The 21,442-nt window shown below is 38.2% G+C and overlaps 1 protein-coding gene and 1 pseudogene across 2 annotated transcripts; one reads left to right on the plus strand and one right to left on the minus strand.

The window, feature by feature from the left end:
* Positions 1-481: 481 nt before the first annotated feature.
* Positions 482-6,243, plus strand: LOC308634037 (transmembrane protein 126A-like; annotated as a pseudogene). The gene is made up of 2 exons: positions 482-604; positions 5,606-6,243. The product of its transcript is annotated as a transmembrane protein 126A-like (transcript).
* An 11,136-nt stretch (positions 6,244-17,379) lies between these two features.
* On the minus strand, positions 17,380-20,930 carry LOC308634038 (mannose-binding protein C-like; the record flags this gene model as incomplete). Its single annotated transcript, XM_081267628.1, has 5 exons — positions 17,380-17,699; positions 18,335-18,403; positions 19,541-19,657; positions 20,051-20,187; positions 20,887-20,930. 5 exons carry the CDS (start codon positions 20,928-20,930, stop codon positions 17,380-17,382), a joined length of 687 nt encoding a protein of 228 aa, XP_081123754.1.
* Between the last annotated feature and the right edge of the window lie 512 nt (positions 20,931-21,442).

Here is a 21,442-nt window from a genome sequence, read left to right on the forward strand (position 1 = left end):
AAGGAAGTAGGTCAGTCTATAATTCCTCAACTCTATCTCATATCATCTGGGCCACTTGGCCTTCAAGCTCTTCATCTAGATTGGAAGTCCCATCCCAGTGCCACTGCCTCTTCACAATCTTCCATATTGATGTCCTGGGTGGCATCTTGTACCAAGCTCTTGCCAACACAGTAGATCTAACCAGAGCTGATTTGACAAAAGATCATGGATATCTGCAGATTTGGCAGTGGAGAAACTGAGTGCAGAGTAAAAGAGTAAATCCTTGGGTATTTTGGCAGAGTCTTTTGTCTGAGAACAGGAATGTCACTCCCACTATACAGCACATGATACCATTTTCTCACCTGAATCTTGGAAATACTTTACTGAGCAAAGCATCTGCTAGAGTATTCAGAGGAATGCATGTCTAGATTCTTTGTGTCTGGGAAATCAAGGTATATAATTGGAATATAGATCCTGCAAGAAGTCTGATTATCCACTAGCTATGGTAGCTGCAGAGGATCCTACACCAGATTGGACAATTAAGGAGGAACTTTATCCTTCCTGGGATCTGTACTATTTGGAGATGCAGATGTTGAAGAGTTGTATGGTGAAAGTACCTGATGATGTGAGACTAAGTCTTGCTGACCCTGAGCATCAGTAGGAGATGGTAGAGTATGACACTGATAGTTCAGTCTTTCAAAGTTCTCTTGGTTTCCTGTTGAATTTTCATGTCAGCCAAAGAAAGTCTTTCTGGACAAGGAGACAGGGAATGTGCCAGTAGAAGTTCAACACTAGATTTAGCAAAATATAATGTTGTAAACATTCATTCTGCAATGGATATGATGGAAAATCAGAAATGCTGGAAGTTCTAGGTATTTCTAAACCTGTGATTAGAAATATCCTTTGCACTATAGTGAAACAATATAGTAATAAATCCACCAACAGTCAGAAAGAAGAAGAAATAATATATGATGCCGAAATTAAGGTACAGACTTTGGAATAAAAGGGGGAATAGATCCAAACACAAATAGAAAAAAGCTAAAATATATTTACAAGTACTATAGGCAACTGAAGATGCACAGTGATTTCTGTGGTTGTACTGAGTGTCAGGTTTGAATCTCTAAGAATTCTGGCTCAAGAGTAAGAAATTGGCATGTTCTCTGAGAGAAGAGATCATAAGTGATAATGTAGAAATAGGTGGTAGAGATTTCTTTAGTTAGCTTTTCATAATTATAACAATATATCTGACATATGTCCATATTAAGTAAAGAAAGACTTGTTTGGTTCACATTTCTGGAGGTTCAAGCCCAAGATTCAGTAATTCCACTGGTTTGGGCTTCTAGCTAGAGCAGTACATTATAATGGAATCATACAAAGCACCTCCAAAAACTTATATCATGGGGTCAAGATGCACACACACACACATACACACACACACACACACACACCACATTAGGAAAGCATTTCCAAATCATAGCAGAGATCATTTTGATGAGCAGGCAAAGAATCCTGGAGAAAACTGAAAGTTATTGCAATGTCAACCATGTGGAGTTAATGATTTAAAGGGAAATCAATGTATCATCAACATTACAGAAGAAGAGAAAAGCCCATTGGCAGATTATTATTATAAATTTAACCAGATTGAGTGAGCACAATCAAAATGGTAAGTCAGCATCTTCTTTATAGAATAGGAAAAGAAGTGGTTGAAGTTTGTGAAGAGGTGGCAAGTATGTTGGATATTTAACTGTCCGGATAGATCATGGATAACAATAGGCAAAGAGTTCTAAAGCAAATAACCAAATGAGCAATGAAAAATAAAAGCTGGAATTCTGCAAAAACAGGGGATGAGAACAGGGTTTCATGGAGACATAATTGGAGGGAGTCAATATGAAACTATGTCCTACACCAGCATGTCCCAGAGCCTCAAGTTCACCCCTGGAGTGCATGACTTCAGGTTATGGCTGGTGGAAAGCCTTCCTCTGTGACTCTTCCTGGATAGCTCGCTTCCTCCAGGTCAAGTCTCTTGAATGGTTCAATTTCACAAACCTGGTAGTCCCATACTCATCTCTGATGGAGTGATGAGAAAGGATGGACAAGACACTGAGGACACCCAAGTGCCATGAATTGATGTGTAATACCATTTTTGCTTACATTTGTATTTCTTGAGCTCGATCATGTGTTCCCATCACAACTGCAAAGGATGCTGGGAAATGCTGCTTCCTGTGCACCTAAGAAAAGGAAATGGCACTGGAAACAAATCTGTTTCCTTCATATTATATCTGAAGGTATTACTCAGGGAATTTTTCTCTTTGGAGGCAGTGAGCATAGAAATGGAGGATGGCCAGAATGGGGCTGGGTCAAGAATAATTGTTTTTTTTTTTGACATTTTTTTGTTTGTCAATGGATCTTTATTTTATTTATTTATATATGGTATTGACAATCAAACCCACTGCCTCAGCCATGGAGTAGGACTCCAGACCCCTGCAGTGGTGGAAACCCAAAGCCCACAATTCTAGGTCACGCAAGACTCTGAAGTGGCTAAGCAGAATCACCTATCAGCACCTCTGCAGAACTCCAAACTGTGCTCTACTCCCATGCAGGTCATTTGGCTGCTACCTACCCACCACACAAAGCCATCACCTGGCTCCCCCACCTCACCAGACACTGCTGTGCTGGAAGCAGACAGACTCCAACTTGTATAACCTTTCTCACCATATTTGGTGGGGGCAGCTCTCTGCTCCCAGATTGAATCTCCATCTGGCCAGGTACCAGGTACCCAACTCCCATCCACCCAGCAGCAATTTCAGCATAGTGACCACTCAATACATAAACAGCTCCCAGTTGGTGAGGTGTGCAGTGTGACCAGGGCACCACCCACCTGCTGTGAGCCTGTGTGTGAGAGGCCCAGCAGGTGGGAACTGCTAAGTGATGGGGATGGGCCTAAGTTTAGAGCCCAACAGAGAGACCAGGATCTGGGAAATATCCAGGCAAGAAAGGGAGACAATACCGGATGCATAAGTCAGAAGAATAGTCCCAAAAAGAGACCCTTGAGGTGTAGCCTCCCTGCAGAGACTGGCAAGTGGGAATCCCTGCTTCTAGATACCCTACACCAAGATCAGTCTTCCCATCCTGGTTACCTACACCATACTGAGGGCAGAGACACCAGCTTAAAACAGACAGCCCCATCTATTGGATAAGAAGAGAAACAGAAAAGAAACAACTTCTAAAACTAGTAACAACCCTGCTTTCTTCTTTGGAATTTATATTTTTTCCCTCTTTCTTTTCTATTCCTCTCTCATCCAGCCCTCACATCTTCAACATATGTAAACCCAAGAACTTTGCATGAAATAGGATTTTGAGGACTGAGTCATCTGAATAATATAATATAGAGGTGTTTTATATGCCCTCCATTTTTCTTTTTTCTTTTTTCACTTTTTTCTTTCTCTTTTCACTTTTTTCAGTTTTCTTTCCCACTCCAAATTTTACTATTTTAACATCCTGTATTTTTCTAAATATATATGTGTGTTTGTTTTATGTACTCTACTGAATTCCCCTGTACTTGTCTATCCTCAATTACTTCCTGCCTAGTCTCTTGCTACTAACCCTCTTCATTAGATTTCTCTTTCACATTTCCTAAGATATATTAACTCTATACCCTCACATCTTTCCCCATCAGCATTCCATCCTACACCCAACCCCAGTTCATTGTCCACAATTGAAAACTGTAAACTTTTTACGAAACTACTGATTATATTTTAGATAATAATTGAATCCAACATTTCTGTACATGGAGACTACACTATAAATGTTTTAATAACAACAAATTGTTCATAGGTGATATATTGTTGATATTGGGATCTGTTAACCTTGACTTCTCCACAAAGGAAGGATCTTGGAACCCTACAAGAGCACTACAAACTTATAGGGTAAAAACAATAACAACCACAGAGCTAGAAAGGAAGACACACAAGCAACATGAAAAGAGAAGGGAAGAAAGTGCCACAAACAAATCAAGATACCACATCATTAGAATTATTGGCAGACACAGTAGAAAAAAATTACAGAGAAGGAATTCAGAATATACGTGGTTAAAATGTTCTCTGAACTCAAGGAAGATATAAGAGAGAGACTACAAACAGTGAAAAATCACTTTGACAAGAAGCTACATAAACAAATCCAGGAAGCAAAAGATCACCTCAACAGGGAGATAGAGGATCTAAAAAAAAAAAAAAAAAAAAAAACAGAAAAAACCAGAAATCCTTGAAATGAAAAAAACAACAAACCAAATTAAAAGCTCAAATGAAAGTCTCAGCAACAGAGTAGATCACTTAGAAGATAGGACATCAGACAATGAAGATAAAATATATAATCTTGAAAATAACATAGACCACACAGTGAAAATGGTAAGAAACTGCAAGTAGAATATTGAAGAAATATGTATATATCATAAAGAGACCAAATTTAAGAGTTATTAGGATAGAGAGAAGCATAGAGGTTGAAACCAATGGAATGAACAATCTATTTAATGAAATAATATCACAAAAATTTCCAAGCATGAAGAATAAACTGGAAATCATAATTCAAGAAGCCTACAGGACAACAAAGTACAAAATCATAAAAGATCCACACCAAGGCACATAATAATGAAAATGCCCAACATACAGAATGAGGAGAGAATTTTGAAAGCCACAAGAGAAAGGAAAAATGTTACATATAGGGGAAAACCAATTAGGATAACAGCAGATTTTTCAACACAGAGCCTGAAAGCTAGAAGATATGGAACAAAATGTTTCACGCTCTGAAAGAAAATGGGTGTCAACCAAGAATCTTGTATCCAGAAAAATTAAGCTTTAGATTTGAGGATGAAATAAAAACCTTCCATGATAAACAAAAGTTAAAAGAATTTATAGCCAGAAAACATCCTTGGCAAAATATTCCATGAAGAGGAAAAACAGCAACAACAACAATGAAAATCAGCAGAGGGAGGTAGTACCCTAAAGGAAAAAGTAATCAGAGAAGAAAATTAAGTCAAGTTAAATAACAAAAATAAATAAATATGGATGGAAATACAAACCATGTCTCAATAATAACCATGAATATTAATGGCTTAAACTCGCCAATCAAAAGACATATGCTAGCAGACTGAATTTTTAAAAAGACCCAACAATATGATGACTCCAGGAGACTCATCTGATAGGAAAAGACATCCATAGACTGAAGGTGAAAGCTTGGAAAAATCATACCACTCACATAGACTGTGGAAGCAAGCAGGGGTTTCCATCCTTGTATCACATAAACAAGACTTCAAGCCAAGGTTAATCAAAAGTTATAAAGATGCACATTACATACTGCTCAAGTATGTACACCAACAAGACATAACAATCCTAAATATATATGCCCCAAACATATATATTTGTTGCAGCTATGTACATCAAACAAACACTTCTCAAGTTCAAGAGTCAAATTGAACACAACACAATAATCTTGGGTGACTTTAACACACCTCTCTCACCACTGGATAGATCTTCCCAACAAAAGTTGAATAAAGAAACTATAGGTGTCCACTGAAGATGGCTGCACTGGGAGGAATGGAGTAAAGGATGTATCTTAAGCCCAGGCATGTTAGAAGAACTGGGAAGGCACCTGTTGGGAGGATAGCAGCAGGGTCAAGATAGAAAACCATAAACCACATGATACTAACAATGAAAACTCATTTTTTGATGTCATAGCCAGAAAAATTGAACTACTGTCAGAAGCAGAAAGGAGTCTTCTTGAACATGGATCCAAATATATTGGACTTATGCTACTTTCTGTGGCCTAATAGCAAATAGTCTTTTCGGCGTGTCTTGCATGTAACACGGGCCTGAATAGCTGCTGGCTTACCAATGGCAGTGCTCCCATTTTTGATAGCAAAAGCATCTTTCAAAGGTTTTTTTAAGTTTACCTTCGAGTACAGGTGATTTGAATTGTGAAACCTGTCCTGTGACAATAGGTGGACTTGTTGGATTAGTTTTAGGAGGTCTGTACCCTGTTTTCTTGGCTATTCCTGTAAATGGTGGCTTAGCAGCCAGGTATCAATCAGCCCTGCTACCAGAGAAAGAAAACACCTTAACTTACTGGATTAAAATTTCTAAGCCTATCTTCAGAAAGATGTTATTTCACATTTTACTTCAGGCTATGTTTGCAGCATACCTTTCGTCTAGACAATATAAAGTACTTATAAAGGCCCTTCAGTTACCTGAACCTGGGCTAGAAATTCACTGATTTTGAGCAAATGTGTATACAAAATAAAATTGTAAAGATAAAAAAGAAGCTATAAAACTCAATAATACAATCAATAACTTAGACTTAACTGACATATATACAATATTTCAACCTGCATCAAGAGGATACACTTTCTTCTCAGCAGCACATGGATCCTTCTCTAAAATAGATCATATATTATCCCACAAAGAAACTCTTAGCAAATACAAAAAAGTAGAGGTACTACCATGCATTTTATCAGATCATACTGGAATGAAATTGGAAATAAATGACAAAATAAAAACTACAATTTCTCCATCACCTGGACATTAAACAGTATGCCACTCAATGAAAAATGGGTTACAAAAAATATCAAGGGGGATATTACAAAATTCTTAGAGGTAAATGAAAACACATACACAACATATAGAAATCTCTGGGACACTATGAGAGCAGTACTAAGAGGAAAATTCATTGCATGAGTTTATTTCTTAAAAGAAGGAAAAGTCAACAAATAAATGACCTCGCACTATGTCTCAAAGCCCTAGAAAAAGAAGAACAAACCAACAGCAAAAGCAGCAGAAGGCAAAAAATAATTAAAATTAGAGCTGAAATAATGAAATAATGAAACAAAAGAAACAATTGAAAAAATTGACAAAACAAAAAGTTGGCTCTTTGAAAAAATAAATAAAATTGACAGACCCATAGCTATGCTAACTAAGAGATGGAGAGAGAGAACTCAAGTTACCAGCATGCATGATGAAAAAGGCAATATCACAACAAACACTACAGAAATACAGAGGATAATTATAAATTACTTTGAAAACTTATACTTCAATAAAATAGAAGACATTGAAGGCATCGACAAATTTCTTAAGTCGTATGAATTGCCCAGATTGAATCAGAAGATATATACATTTTAAACAAACCAATATCAAGTGAGGAAATAGAAGATTCCATCAGAAGCCTACCAACCAAGAAAATTCCAGGGCCAGATGGTTACATAGCCGAGTTCTACAAGACCTTTAAAGAAGAACTAATACCAATACTCTACAATTTATTTCAGGAAATAGAAAGAGGCAGCACTTCCAAACTCATTTCATGAGGTCAATATCACCCTGATCCCCAAACCAGGCAAAGACACATCAAAGAAAGACCAATATCTCTAATGAACATACATGCAAAAATTCCCAATAAAAATCTGGCAAATCAAATATAAAAACATATAAAAAAAGATTGTGCACCATGATCAAGAGGGATTCATCCCATAGATGCAAGGTTGGTTCAGAACCATATGGAAATCAATAAATTTAATCCATCACATCAATAGACTCAAAGATAAGAATCATACAATCATCTCAATAGATGCAGAAAATTATTTGACAAAATACAGCACCCTTTCATGTTCAAAACATTAGAAAAACTAAGGATAACAGGAACATATCTCAACATCATAAAGGTTAACTATGCTAAGCCTCAGGTCAACATCATTCTAAATGGAGAACAATTGAAGGCATTCCCTCTAAAAACAGGAACAAGACAGGGATGCTCTCTTTCACCAATTCTATTTAACATAGTTCTTGAAACACTGGCCAGAGCAATTAGACAGATGAAATAAATTAAAGGGATATGCATAGGAAAAGAAGAACTTAAATTAGCACTATTTGCTGATGAGATGACTCTATGCCTAGAAGACCCAAAAAGTTCCACCAGAAAACTTCTAGAAGTACCAAATGAATTCAGCAAATAGCAGGATATAAAATCAACACCTATAAATCAAAGGCATTTATGTATATTAGTGACAAAGCCTCTTAGAGGGAAATGGGGAAAACTACCCCATTTACAATAACCTCAAAAATAAACACGATACTTGGGAATCAACTTAATGAAAGAGGTGAAAGATCTATACAATGAAAATTACAGAACCCTAAAGAAAGAAATCAAAGAAGACCTTAGAAGATGGAAAGGTCTACCTTGCCATTAGAAAGGCAGAATTAATATTATCAAAATGACCATAATTCCAAAAGCACTATAAAAATTTAATGCAATTCCGATTCCAATGGCATTCATCATACAAATAGAAAAAGCAATTATGCAATTTATCTGGAAAAATAAGAGACCTAGAATAGCTAAAGTAATCCTTAGCAGGAAGAGTGAAGCAGTTAGCATCACTATACCAGACTTTAAACTATACTACAGAGCAATAGTAACAAAACAGCATGGTATTGGCACCAAAAGAGACTGGTAGATCAATTGTACAGAATAGAGGACACAGAGACTAACCCACAAAATTAAAATTATCTTATATTAGACAAAGGTGCCAAAAACATACATTGGAGAAAAGATAGCATCTTCAACAAAAAGAAGAAAGAAAGAAAGAAAGAAAGAAAGAAAGAAAGAAAGAAAGAAAGAAATTAAACCCCTATCTCTAACCATGCACAAAACTCAACTCAAAGTGGATCAAGAACTTAGGAATTAAACAGAGACTCTGCGTCTAATAGAAGAAAAAGTAGGCCCTAATCTTCATCACGTGGGATTAAGTCCCAACTTCCTTAATAAGCCACCTATAGAACAAGAATTAGAACCAAGAATCAATAAATGGGTTGGAATCAAACTAAAAAGTTTCTTCTTAGCAAAAAAGCAACCTTGAGGTGAATGGAGAGTCTACATCCTGGAAGCAAATCTTTACCCCTCACACATCCGATAAAGCACTAATCTCTAGGATATGTAAAGAACTCAAAAAGCTAACAACCAAAACAAACAAACAAACAAACAAAAAACAAATACCCAATCAACAAATGGTCCAAGGAACTGAACAAACACTTCTCAGAAGAGGATGTAAATTCAATCAACAAATATATTTAAAAAAAGCTCATCATCTCTAGCAATTAGAGAAATCAAAATCAAAAACTACTCTAAGATATCATCTCACTCCAGTTATAATGGCAGCTATTATGAAGACTAAGTGAAGTTAGCCAATTCCAAAAAAAAAAAAAATCAAATGCTGGATGTTTTCTCAGATATAAGGAAGCTGACTAATAGTGGGGTATGGAGGGGGAGGATGGAAGGAATATATGAATTCTAGATAGGGTAGAGAAGGGGATTAGCAAGGATGGTAGAATGTGATAGACATCATTACTGAAAGTACATGTACAAAGACATGAATTGGTGTACACATAGTTTATGTACAACCAGAGATATAAAAAATTGTGCTGTATACATGTAATAAGAATTGTAATGCATTCTGCTGTCATTTATTTTTTTAAAAAATCAATAAAAAAAGAAAAAAGAAACTGAGATCCCATAATCCATCAACAACGTATCTATTTATTCAATTGCAGTATACAGGTAAAGGAATAACAAGTTTATTATTCTTTATCCCCATAGGAAATAAATTTATCAATTAGAATACAAACAAAATGATTACTGTTTTTCCCAGAACATTTAAAAGATGGAGAGAATTTTTAAAGTGGAATCAGAAAATAGTAATAACAATGATTATTTCAGCCATCTTAGTATGCAGAAGATGCCATGAGGACAATAAGAACAGTGAAGAGAGGGTCGGCTCAAGGGTTAGAGAGTCCTGGGAAGTCCACAGATGGTTGGAATGTGGTTTCATCATGGAGTGAACTGAATAGAACAAAAATTATTTGTGTGGATTTCTGTATGCATTTGAACTGGTTAAAAAAATGTCACTTTTAACAGAAAATCCATCATTATCCTGGTCACCTTTTAGAAATTCAGCCTAGCAGATTCCACTCCCAATCTGTTGTTCAAGTCAGTTTAATGCTATGCAACTCTTACACTGAGATCAGTTAAATGCTAGGCAAGGATTACGACATGTCAACTCAGTACCTGCCAGTACCTGTCTTCTTCATGATATTCATAGGGGAAACTTCAGTGACAGGTTTATATTGTGTTATATGTTATTTTTCCTGTAAATTTGGGGTTTTCTCTTTTGGTGTGTAGAACACTTGAGAACACACATTTTTGAAATGACACTGTATAAGCCAATGGTTAACACAGCCTTTGTCCTATTTGTAGAATTTGACCTTGACCTTGAGTTCACTTTCTAGATCTGTTGGCCTGGAATACTGATAAAGGTGCAATGTCAGCTGTGTTACTGAACAGCTGTGCATGTGGTAGAAATGACCTTTGTGAACTGCCTCTAACTGGGAGCACAGACTAAAGTCAAGATATCAGTTGGAAGCCATAGACCTATACTTTCCAAAGGTGTGGTGGTTCTTGGAACCCACATGTCCCTTAAGGAGACCCGGAAACTTTGCCTGTGAAGCTGTATTCATATTAATTCCTGTCAGGGCTGAGTGGCTTTAAGCCAGGGTCACTCCTGAATTTCTACTCACCTATTTGTGTAATTCTAACTCTGTCACATCTAAATTCTTTCAAGAGGAACAGAAAATTGCTCCTGGATTGCTGTCACAACTCTGACAAGCTCCTCCCACCAAAGAACAGGGCTCACAGCTACTCTAATGGCAGGCTGTGTTTCCTTTCTTATCATCCTATTCCTCTAAGTGGATCCAGTGCCAAGACAATGTATATTGAGCCTAAGTACATAGTTGAGCTAATAAGATAACACCTAGCCATTATTTGTAAGTATTTATATACGTCATTCAGTATTCTAAACTTTTGCTACCAAAACAAAATATTAAAAAATAAAGTGAATCCTGAAATCAACATAAGACTATAGTTATCAAAAATAACCTTGGATTTCCAAAATATTTATATTCATCAAAACAGTCTCATACTGTATAAAACTGTAAATCTGAACATTTAAGAATCTTTTCCTGATAAAATTGCTCTTGAACCTCTTGCAGGCATTCATGCTCCATGTGAGAAGTTGACTGAAAAAGACATCTTCAATTTTGTGGAGTACACACATCCCCCCTGGTCTATAGCAGTCACATATGAGGTGCTGTGATCCTTACTTGCACTCTTTGACCTGCTGCTACAGAGGCATTTGGTTGTTTCATCATAAAATAATTTGGTGGTTCCATTGTAAAATATCCCTTTTAATGTTCTGGGTCAGAGGCAGGAAGGGGAGCTTAATATTGTGCAACAAGTTTCATTTCAACTATTTCTCTGCCAGATGTGGCAAGGGAGGTTTGTGTGTGTGTGTGTGGAGGTGTGAATTGGTGTCAATTTCCACCCCTCACCCCACAAGTTAATGGTTTACTGATGAGTATAATAAGTGCTTTTGTTATTCTTTTCATGACTACTCTCCAGTTGAGACCTCTGACAGAGACCACAGTGTGGACAGGGACAGAGAGGCCAGCTGAGCTGCTGGGCTAACAAATATGGAAAGCAGCAACTCCTGGGCAGGGAGGGCAGTGAAATCAATAGATTGCAGGCATGAGAGGGAAAGGTATTATCTATGGAATATATAATTGATAAGAATTCTATTATTGAAAACCTGGAATTGAGCATGAGCATAAGCAGGTGCAAAGTTTAAGGGAACACTATCAAGGAATCCACATACTAGAACAAACAGGAGTGGGTCATAGATTGGATTGAAGGACACAGATATGAATCAGCTTGTCCAGCGACTTCGTGAGCTGAGGACACCCTTCATCTCTGCCTGAGAGGGTGACCTCATGGGTCCTGAAAGAAAGTGACTGACGGGTGGTTACCTTAGAACCCACAGACAGCTCTGAGAGGGAGCTGATCCTCCAAAGGACATGCTCATGTGTCCTTCAGGAATCTGTAGTTTCTCCATCCAGTCCTGAGGGAAAACCCTCCATGTGTACTTAGATTCATTTCTTAGGGAAGCTGTAATAAATTAACACAAGATCTGTGGATTCAAACTTTTTGTATTTCTGGAGTTAAGAAATCTCAAATCAAGGTTTTAGCAGGGCTGCATTCCCTTCTGGTGCTTTGAGGAAGGAAAATCTGTTCCTTGCCTCTTTTGGCTTCTGGTGTCTGCAAACCTTTCTTGGCTTATCTCACATGGGGATGCAGGTGATTGCCCTTAGAATGTGCAATGGACTGAATGCCTGGGTCCCCCCCAAAATTTCATATGTTGAAATCTTAACCCCCAATATGATAGTATTAGAGATTGGGGCCTTTGGGATATAATTAGACGATGAGAGCGAGGCACTCCTGTGTGGAATTTATGCCCTTATTAAAGGCACACAAAAGCTCTTTTACTGTCTTCTCATATTCTAAGAATAGAAGGGAAAGTTGGCTGTCAGCAACCTAAAAGAGGATGTCAACAGAACCTGATCATGTTGTCACCCTATCTCGGACTGTCAGCCTCTACAACTGTGGAAAATAAATTTATGCTGTTATAAGTCATGCAATCTATCATACTTTGTTACATATTATCTATGATATTTTGTGATAGCAACCCAAAATGAAAATGACAAAGCTCAACCACATAATTCCTTCTCTCAAGATCCTTCACTTAGTCACATGACAGATAATGTCCACTATTTTGCCATATAATTTACTATTAACAAGTTCAAGAGATTAGACATGAATATAACTTCAGGGGAAGTCATTCCACACACTATAGTACTGGCCACATGAAATTGTTTAAACTGAGTGGGCCCCAAAGTACAACTAGTATTCAGCTACTGAGAGGGGTGGCCTGAGAGAGCAGTCCCTGTTCAGGAACAATCTTTCGAACTTCCTGATGAGCCATGTGGTAAAGCACACACTTTATGCCAATCTTTTGCCCCCTGTGTTCATCTCTACACACTGTGCTTTGTCCATCAGGTATATCAGGTACTTATGCTCAGTGATAGGACTTCAACCAGTAGAGAAACTTCCCAGGTAGGGGGTATTTTGTAGGCACAGGTAGAAGGGTTAATTTTCTTCATGAAACTTATGATGCCTGCATTCTCCTCAAGGCTCACAAGGGTGGTATTAAGTGGTAAGCCACATGGATACTTCTGTTGCTGACAAAGGCCCGATTTCCCACCATGGCTGTGAATTCCCATCAGGTCAGTGCTGGAGATTAGAAGGGCTGACCTAAGGATTTTGATCAGAGTCTCTGTACTTATAGATATTTATGAGATTTAGTGAATATTTGATAATGTGCATTTATTTTATGTGTTTCTTTGCATGTTTTTTTTTTTTGTATGTTTCAGGTTGCTCAAGGTAATGCCTAAAAATCTTTGGTGTATCATGTTGTTTTGCAGTGTGAGTGGATCCCTGTCCTAAGTGGTACCTATTCTCTGTCTTTTGACATCTCTGCATAATACTCTGTTGGATCATCTGTAAAAACATGACATCTAGAGTCATGCTGAGTTGGGTTCAGTGTGAAGAATATGATTCTCCAGGGAAAAGCTAGAAATGGAGGCCTAGTCACATAGCCCTGGTCACATAGCCCTGGCCTGGGAGAGAAGAGAGTAGTCAGATAAGCCTGTTTGTCCATATTTTTAAACATTCTGTTATATGGTCTTTTGATTGTTTCTGCCTGGTACTGTGGTCTCTGAAAGCAAAAGAATAGCAGAAATGTCCCAGTGACCTTTCGCTTTTGGACCTGGGACTCAGAATATACAGTGTTTATTGTACTGATTATTTGATTTTTTTTTTTTTTTTGTGTGTGTGTGTGTGTGTGTGTGTGTGTACACATGGGATTTCACCCAGGGACACTTAACCACTTAGCCACATCTCCAGCCGTTTGTATATTTTATTTTGAGACAGGGTCTCTCTGAGTTTCTCAGAACTTTGCTAAGTTGCTGAGGCTGTCTTTGAACTTGTGATTCTCTTGTCTCTGCTGGCATTATAGGCATGTGCCACCATACATGGCTCATTATTTGACTTCTAATTAAGGAAATAATGTGAGGTGTTTTTTTATTTGTTTGTTTGTGTTTTTTGTTGTTGTTTTTGTTGTTCGTTTGTTTTCTTAAGCAAGCCTACTAGGTCAAATTCCTCCTAATATTATCTGTTGTATTTCAAATCTTTTACCCAGGAGACTATCTTGCCAAGATTTTAAGACTAATTAACATATTTCCAGGAACATTTTCAGAGATGTTATGATTTTCTCATGGTTGGCAAATATTAGGCTCTGACATATGGCATTATTTGAGACCTGGCCAAATGTTACTGAGGAATTTGCAGAGCAGGTCTTTGGTCTTGGGCATTCACCCAGGCATGCAAAGAAAAATTGGAAGGGAGCTGATTTAAGCATCTAGTTGTGATGTTCTACCCCATTACAGGGGACCTACTGACAGCAAGGCTGGTCAGCATGGTAAAAAATATCAGGACAGCTAGTCCTAAGAACCATCAGCCCTTCTGTAACCCAATACCTGAAGGCTACATTCAAGGAAGCAGGAGCAGGACAGAGTGATGGACATTGGGACTTTACAAGCCCCTGAAGTATAGGAAAATTGGTGGGAGGATAAGTAAGTTTAGGTAAATATGAACTTGAACTTTTTAAAAAGATAAAAACCTAAATCTTAATCACTAAAATAAACAAAGGCAGACTAAGGAACTGGGAAAGAAGGGTCACCCTCACCATTTCCATTCAGCACTGTACTGGAGTTGTTAACCAGTGCAATGAGGCAAGAAAAAGGGAAAAAAAGAAAAATGAAGGGAAGAAGAAAAAAAAGTATGACGTAACTTCCATGTTTTTAGATTACATGGTATCTAGGTAGAAAAACTAGAAGAATCTACAAACTACTAGAATTTTAAAAATGAACACCTTGAGATTACTAAATATAATAGGATCATATACAAAATTACTTATATTTCTATGTGCAACAGTAGAAAATAATTATGAAGAATACATTATTTTTAAAAACCTTTCATCCACCAAAACAAAATATGTGAAATCACTAAGCTAAAATCTTTAAAACATACCAAGAAAATTGTAGGAAATCCTAGTTAAATGAAGAAATACACTATGATCATTGGAAATTCAGTAGTAAATTGTCAAATCTGCCTAAGTAAATTGGTAGGATTAATGCAGATCTAATGAAAACATCATCATGTTTTTGTAGAAGTTGAGGAGCTACTCAAAAATTATCTTAAATTTTTTTTAGCTAACAGAAGAAAAAGGCTGGGAGGCTTCCACAGCCACATGTCAGTTCCTCCTATATTTGCACAGAAATTAAGATAGTGTGGTGTTTGGCAAAAGAATCAACACACAGACTGGAAGAATAGAATAGGATAATAGAATAGAAAGTCAAGAAACAGACCCACACATAGTCAGCTGATGTGCAAAAATGAACTACTCCAATTAAGGGAGGGAACATGGTTTTCAAGCAAATTAGCGCTGTATCAAGTAGGTACATACTAAAGACATGTGGAAGGTTTAGCAATATAACTTTCAAAAAAAAAACCACATAGAAGAACATCTTCATGATTTGAGAACAAGAAATGTTTTCTTACATTAAGCACAACCTTGAAAGAAAATATGAGTAAATAAGATTTTCTTAAATTTAAGAAATTATTTTTATCAAAAGTCAACAATGGAAGTAAGTAAAATACTGGAAAAATAGTTGTGGTATACATAAACAAAAAATATATTTGAATGTAAAAGCAAACAATATTTTTATGAATTTAAAAAATATTGTCGGGCTGGGGATGTGGCTCAAGCGGTGGCGCGCTCGCCTGGCATGCGTGCGGCCCGGGTTCGATCCTCAGCACCACATACCAACAAAGATGTTGTGTCCACCGAGAACTAAAAAATAAATATTAAAAATTCTCTCTCTCTCTCTCCTCTCTCACTCTCTCTTTAAAAAAAAAAAATATTGTCTAAAGAAACACACAAATGACTCTAATAGGTATCTCACAAGAGAAGATGTCCAGACATCTGATTAGCATATGAAAATTATTCTACTGGGAAAAGAGATTCAAGCCAGAGGGAGGTAAAACTTTGCATTCACAAGAATGGCTGAAATTACAAGGACTGAAAGTGTTACCTCTTCACAAGTATGTGGAGTACCTAGGACTGACACAGTTTGTTGATGGGAGCGTAAGTTTGTATGGACACTTTGGAAAACTACAGTATCTACTGAATCTATATGCGTACTTGCCCTGTGACCTCCTGACTCTGCCCTGAGTAGAGAGCCAAGAGAAATTTGTAAGCCATGCATAATAAAACACACACAGAAATGCTCATGAGGGTGTTTTCTTAATGGCCCAAATTTATAAGCCAAGTATCCACTAATAATAAAAGAGGAAAACTGAGGTACATAAATATAATGCAATTCTGCATAGAAATGAAAGCAAACTTTTGCTACATGTAACAGTGGGAAAGTCCCATGGCTAGGCTTTAGAGTGAATAGAGAACAAGATATAAAACAGAACATACAGGATGGTTGCCTGTATATCATAACAAATAAAAACAATATATGATGATAGGGTTTAGGATAGTATTTACCTTTGGAAATATCAACTAGGAGAAGTTGTAAAGGGGCTTCTAGGGTACTAAAATTGTCCCATAGCTTAACCTAGAAGATGGCTACATAGATGTATGTGTATGCACTCATGAATCTGCTCACTTGAAATTTATGTTCTTTACCTAGTTAGTATCTCATTTAAAAGGAACATGAATTCAGAAATAGAGCTACATATAAGTCATCTTAATATGTGAGACTGGCTGAGAAGCCATGGAAGAGGATACTATGGAGATTTGTTACCCTGGAAACCCTCCACTCAGAGAGAAGAGAGAGCACAACAGAGCACACAATGCATTTGTAGTAAGTGGAAAAGTGAACTCATTTTATTTTTGTACCTGAACAAGTACTTACACAAAATGTCATAGCTTAATTACATGAGATAATCATTGAAAGACAGAAAAATGTAGCATCTTGCTCAAAGTGAACGTTTAAAATATATTATTAATATTACCATGCAACTCCTAAAACTATCACCATTATGTTGTTGTTAGTGTTCATTATTAGTGTTTTGGACTGAAACAGAAATCTGTGTTGCTCCATTATCATCCTCTTCTCATTTCTCCCCTCCCCATCCCATCATTCAATCCCTTCTCCTCATTTTCTGCAATGCTCAAAAAAAAAAAAAGGAACAACCCTTGACAAGGTGTGGGAAACTGATGTCTTTACCTTCAGAGAAGACTTTAGGTCTTTGGGGTGCAGTAAAGTCACAGGGGGAGCTGAGGGGCACGTGGCCTCAGGCAGGGAACTCGCAGACTGCCAAAAAGGAGGAGGAGCAGGTGGCATCATTTCAGGTGCCATCCAACAGCATCTGCACACAGTGTTCCCCAGAGCCAGCGTTGTTGGGCTCACCCTTGTTCCAGTTTTGGTAGGTCACTCTCCTTCCTGCCATATCCACAAACTGGCCTTCATTCTCCTTATCTGTTATGCCTAGGAAGGCAGAGTCTTTGACCAAACTCTGGATGGCCTGATTCTCTTCAGCGTTCAAGGGGGTGGCCATGGAGGCTTGGAATTGGGCACACAGAGCCTTAGCGCTGTCAAAATTTCTTGTTTCGCCACTGTTCCAGAAGAGCTTCTTTCCAACTTTTTTGGTGACAGACAACAATAGCACTAAAATGGGAAAAAGTAGATTAAACTAGCTTGTTTTAAACTCCTACCCACTGTATGTTTAGGAATAAAGGTTTCTACAGTAGAGTTGTCAGATAAAATAAATTTAAATTCAAATTAAACTAGTATATTCTGTTTTTGTTAAGGCTCACAACCTTAAAAGGAAGGGACACCCTGGCACACTGGATCAGAAGTCTAGAATACATATAACTTGGAATTCTGAATTCTACCACACCATTAACTGGAGACTAAACAGAAACATCTCAGCATATATGGCCCTAGTCAGAAAGAACAAGTTTGGTCCCATTGCCAGGTCAAGAAACCAGCATAACAAAGGGGCATAGATACCATTTCCAGTGAGAAAAGATCAGAGTCCAGGATTAGAGTCTCCTAAGTCCAACCGACTTCAGTTGATAAACCAATTTTACCACTTATAAGCTCTATTGTGCATTTGAGCAAGAAATTCAAATTCCTTTTGCCTTCATGTCTACTTGAGGGGGCTTGTGAGGACTGTATGATACCAGAATAAAAGAAATGTCTACCCAGGTACTAGAAAATTATACATATTAAATAAATATTCACTGACTTTCACCAGTCCCTCACTTTAAGGTGCTTAAAGAACAAGAGAGAGAACTTACACTTTTTGATGCTTTCCAATTCTGCTTTGAGAGCTGCTCTTTCAGAAGCAGCTCTGCTAGTGTCACATGCTAGAAAATTAAAAGATAACAAGGGGATATTGTTGAGAAGGAGTCCCAGAACTGTACACATAAGGGGGTAGGTACTTTTTTAAAATAGTTTCTTTCACATTGATGTATAAACATTGAAGGAAGATGAAAAATACTAAGAAGCAAAAAGAAGAAAAATACTTCCATTTCCGCACAGTCCAAAACATCTGGCTTCATCTGATGACTGTTCTAAAGACACCTTTATACAACCATGCACACATGCACTCCCTGGTTACCTCACATGACAGATATCTGCAGCCAAAGCTCTTCACTACATTTTTCCCCCAATAAATTGCTAAAACAAAACTCAAAGGCAAAAAGAAACCTTTGAAGGAATTTTTATTATTTGAGTAAGGAGATTCTGAGGCAAGTTATGTTTCACCGATGGCAAAAATAGCAGCTTCTATCATAAAAGAAATAGAGGCTATTTTGACACTCTTTGAAACTAGACCAGATTTGTGACTTATTAAGACCAATACAGTGTGGCAAAAATTGTAATATATGTGTTGTGAGCATCAGGAGGCCTTGAAGATTATATTCTTTCTACAATTTGGAATTTTAAAATTTCTGCTCTTTGAACAAGCCCTGGCTGGCCTGTCAGATAAGAGATCCATGGCTCAATTAATCTCCTCAATCCAGCTGACACCCACATATAAATGAAACCATGGACCATCCATCAGTTGACCACAGACTGAGATCAGCTAAAACCAGAATTTCTGTGGCTGACCCACAAAATTGTATTTAAATAACTGGTTGTGTTTTGAACCCACTAAGGTTTGGTTTGATTTCTTATGAAGAGATCACTGCCATGACATGGATATACTCTCTTGGAACAAAAGACATATTAAGTCCATACTCAGTTGTCCTACTTTCTCTCTCTGGGCCCAGGATATGCTTGGTGAGGAAGCAGCCCTGAGAGATTAGTAAATCTATACTTAGGCATTGGTTGCAATGCCTCAAGGCTCTAAGTAACCTAGAGCGGGCTGACGGGGCCTTGGGAGAAGAAGCAGAGTCAGGCCTCTTCCCTTAAAGTGTCAGTAAAAGGACACCTCCCACCTGATATTTTGGGTTCCAGAACTTTGAGCACCTTTAATTCAGTCTTCTCTAGATGGATCTTACCTGGACATGTTCCACGGTCTCCCTTTTTATCCACTGCCCCTTTTGATCCAGGGGGACCTGGGGGGCCTTTAGGTCCTAACTTTCCAGGTGGGCCTTGCAAGCCTCTGAGCCCTTGACCTGTTGGAAGATAAAGAAAACATGACTCATTATTGTGTTTTTGCTTTCTTTTCCCAAGAACTTGATGTGGAATCCCTTCCCAGAGAAAGGAAACATTGACTCAGGGCCAACCTCTGAACCCCTTATTCCAATGACTCAGAGAAGGAATAATCTTCCTGTGTTCCAAGGGGGAGCCTACCCTGAAAGATGCTTTCCTGGGCAGGCAAGACAACACATGTCACAAAATGATGGGTGGAGGACTGAAATGGCAGAGGACAGGAGATGCATCTCTGATTTGAGTTATATTATATAGTAGAGAAAAACTTAATCTGCCTAGATAGGACATTCCTCCTGTTTCCCCAGCCAGTTATATCTGGAAGGTAAAGAGACACAGCTGGAAGAGCCAATGGGTACCTGGTTCTCCCTTTTCTCCCTTGGCTCCATCACGTCCATCTTTGCCTGGGAAACCGTTCATGCCTGGAGGAATACAGGCCATCACAGGGCAGGTCTTTTGGACCTCCTCATTGGTTACAGTATCTGATGTCACCAGACTCAGAAGAAGGAGAAGGAATGGTAGAAACAGGAAAATGGTCCTCAGCTTACCATGAGATAAGTCAAGAAAGATTATCTTGTTTAGTTAAGCAGCCCATAGTTGCCACACATGCCTTTTGTCCTGAAACTTGGGCACAGGCAAAGAATTAGTGGGTGACCCCTTCCTGGCCTCCACATTGAGTATTTAGAAAAGGAAACCTTCCTTGTAACATTATTGATTAGTATTTTAACAAAAGTCAGCACAGTGACAGGCAGCAGGGTCCTTTGAGGGCACCACCAGAGCCCGGGCCTCTGGTGTTGCTGCTAGAAGACAGGGAATATGCTTCCTGTGTCTGTGAGAGCAAAACCACTACCTATCTCAACTCACTCATGCCTGTTGGCTTAAGAGGTGGGAAGGCAGGAGAACCAGGTGTCTGCAGAAGCTCCCTCTCTCCCCCCACCTCCCTTTGTGCCATCTGAACCCCAAACCCCAGTTTCATATCTGTGCAAATGATTTCCCTCCAGAGCCACTGAACTCTCATTTATTCAATTTTAGGCACTAAGTTGCAGACAGTAATACAGAGAGGAAGAGTTAGGTCCCAGTCTCAGATTAACTCATCTGCTAGTCACTAACCTACCCCAGAAATCACTTTTGATTGTGCTTTTGATTAGTGTTTTATTTCCCACAACAAAGCATCCCAGTAGAAACTTCTCAATACCTTTGCCCAAGCACAGTGCTAGATCCCTTTCTACTTCCCATCATGTTTCCCTTATATTTTCTAAGTCAGAATCTTTGGCAATTAAACAAACTGCCTCTCTCTCCTTTTTCAAAATCTGTCTTCCAAAGCTTTCTTCCAGTTATTCCTTGCTGGGAAAGCTTAGCAACTTAATCCCATGGAAGTAGTGCTCCATGGCTCTCTTTGAAAACAGAGGCAGTCTCCTTTGCAATAGATAATAAAGGAAACTTGATGGTGTGGTTTTCCCCAATATGATTTCTGTCTGCTTGTGCCTCTGCCCATTACCTGCAAAAGCCTCCTCCAGGTCTCTAGAGTCAAGTTGAACCCCTAGACTCCTGATCAAGGAATGCATATCAACATAAAGGACTTACTATGAGGCTTCTGCACAGCAGGATTTCAGCAACACAGAAGCTGGCCCTCTAGCCTGGGACTGGCAGATGCCTCAGAGCAAGGAAGGAGGCTGGGCTTATCAACAAAGCCTGTGAAAAGGAATAGCCTGGACCTGGCCTTTAACCACAGATTAAAAAACAACTCTTTC

Source organism: Spermophilus citellus (genome assembly GCF_964194105.1).
Source record: "Spermophilus citellus genome assembly, chromosome: 15".
NCBI lineage: Eukaryota > Metazoa > Chordata > Mammalia > Rodentia > Sciuridae > Spermophilus > Spermophilus citellus.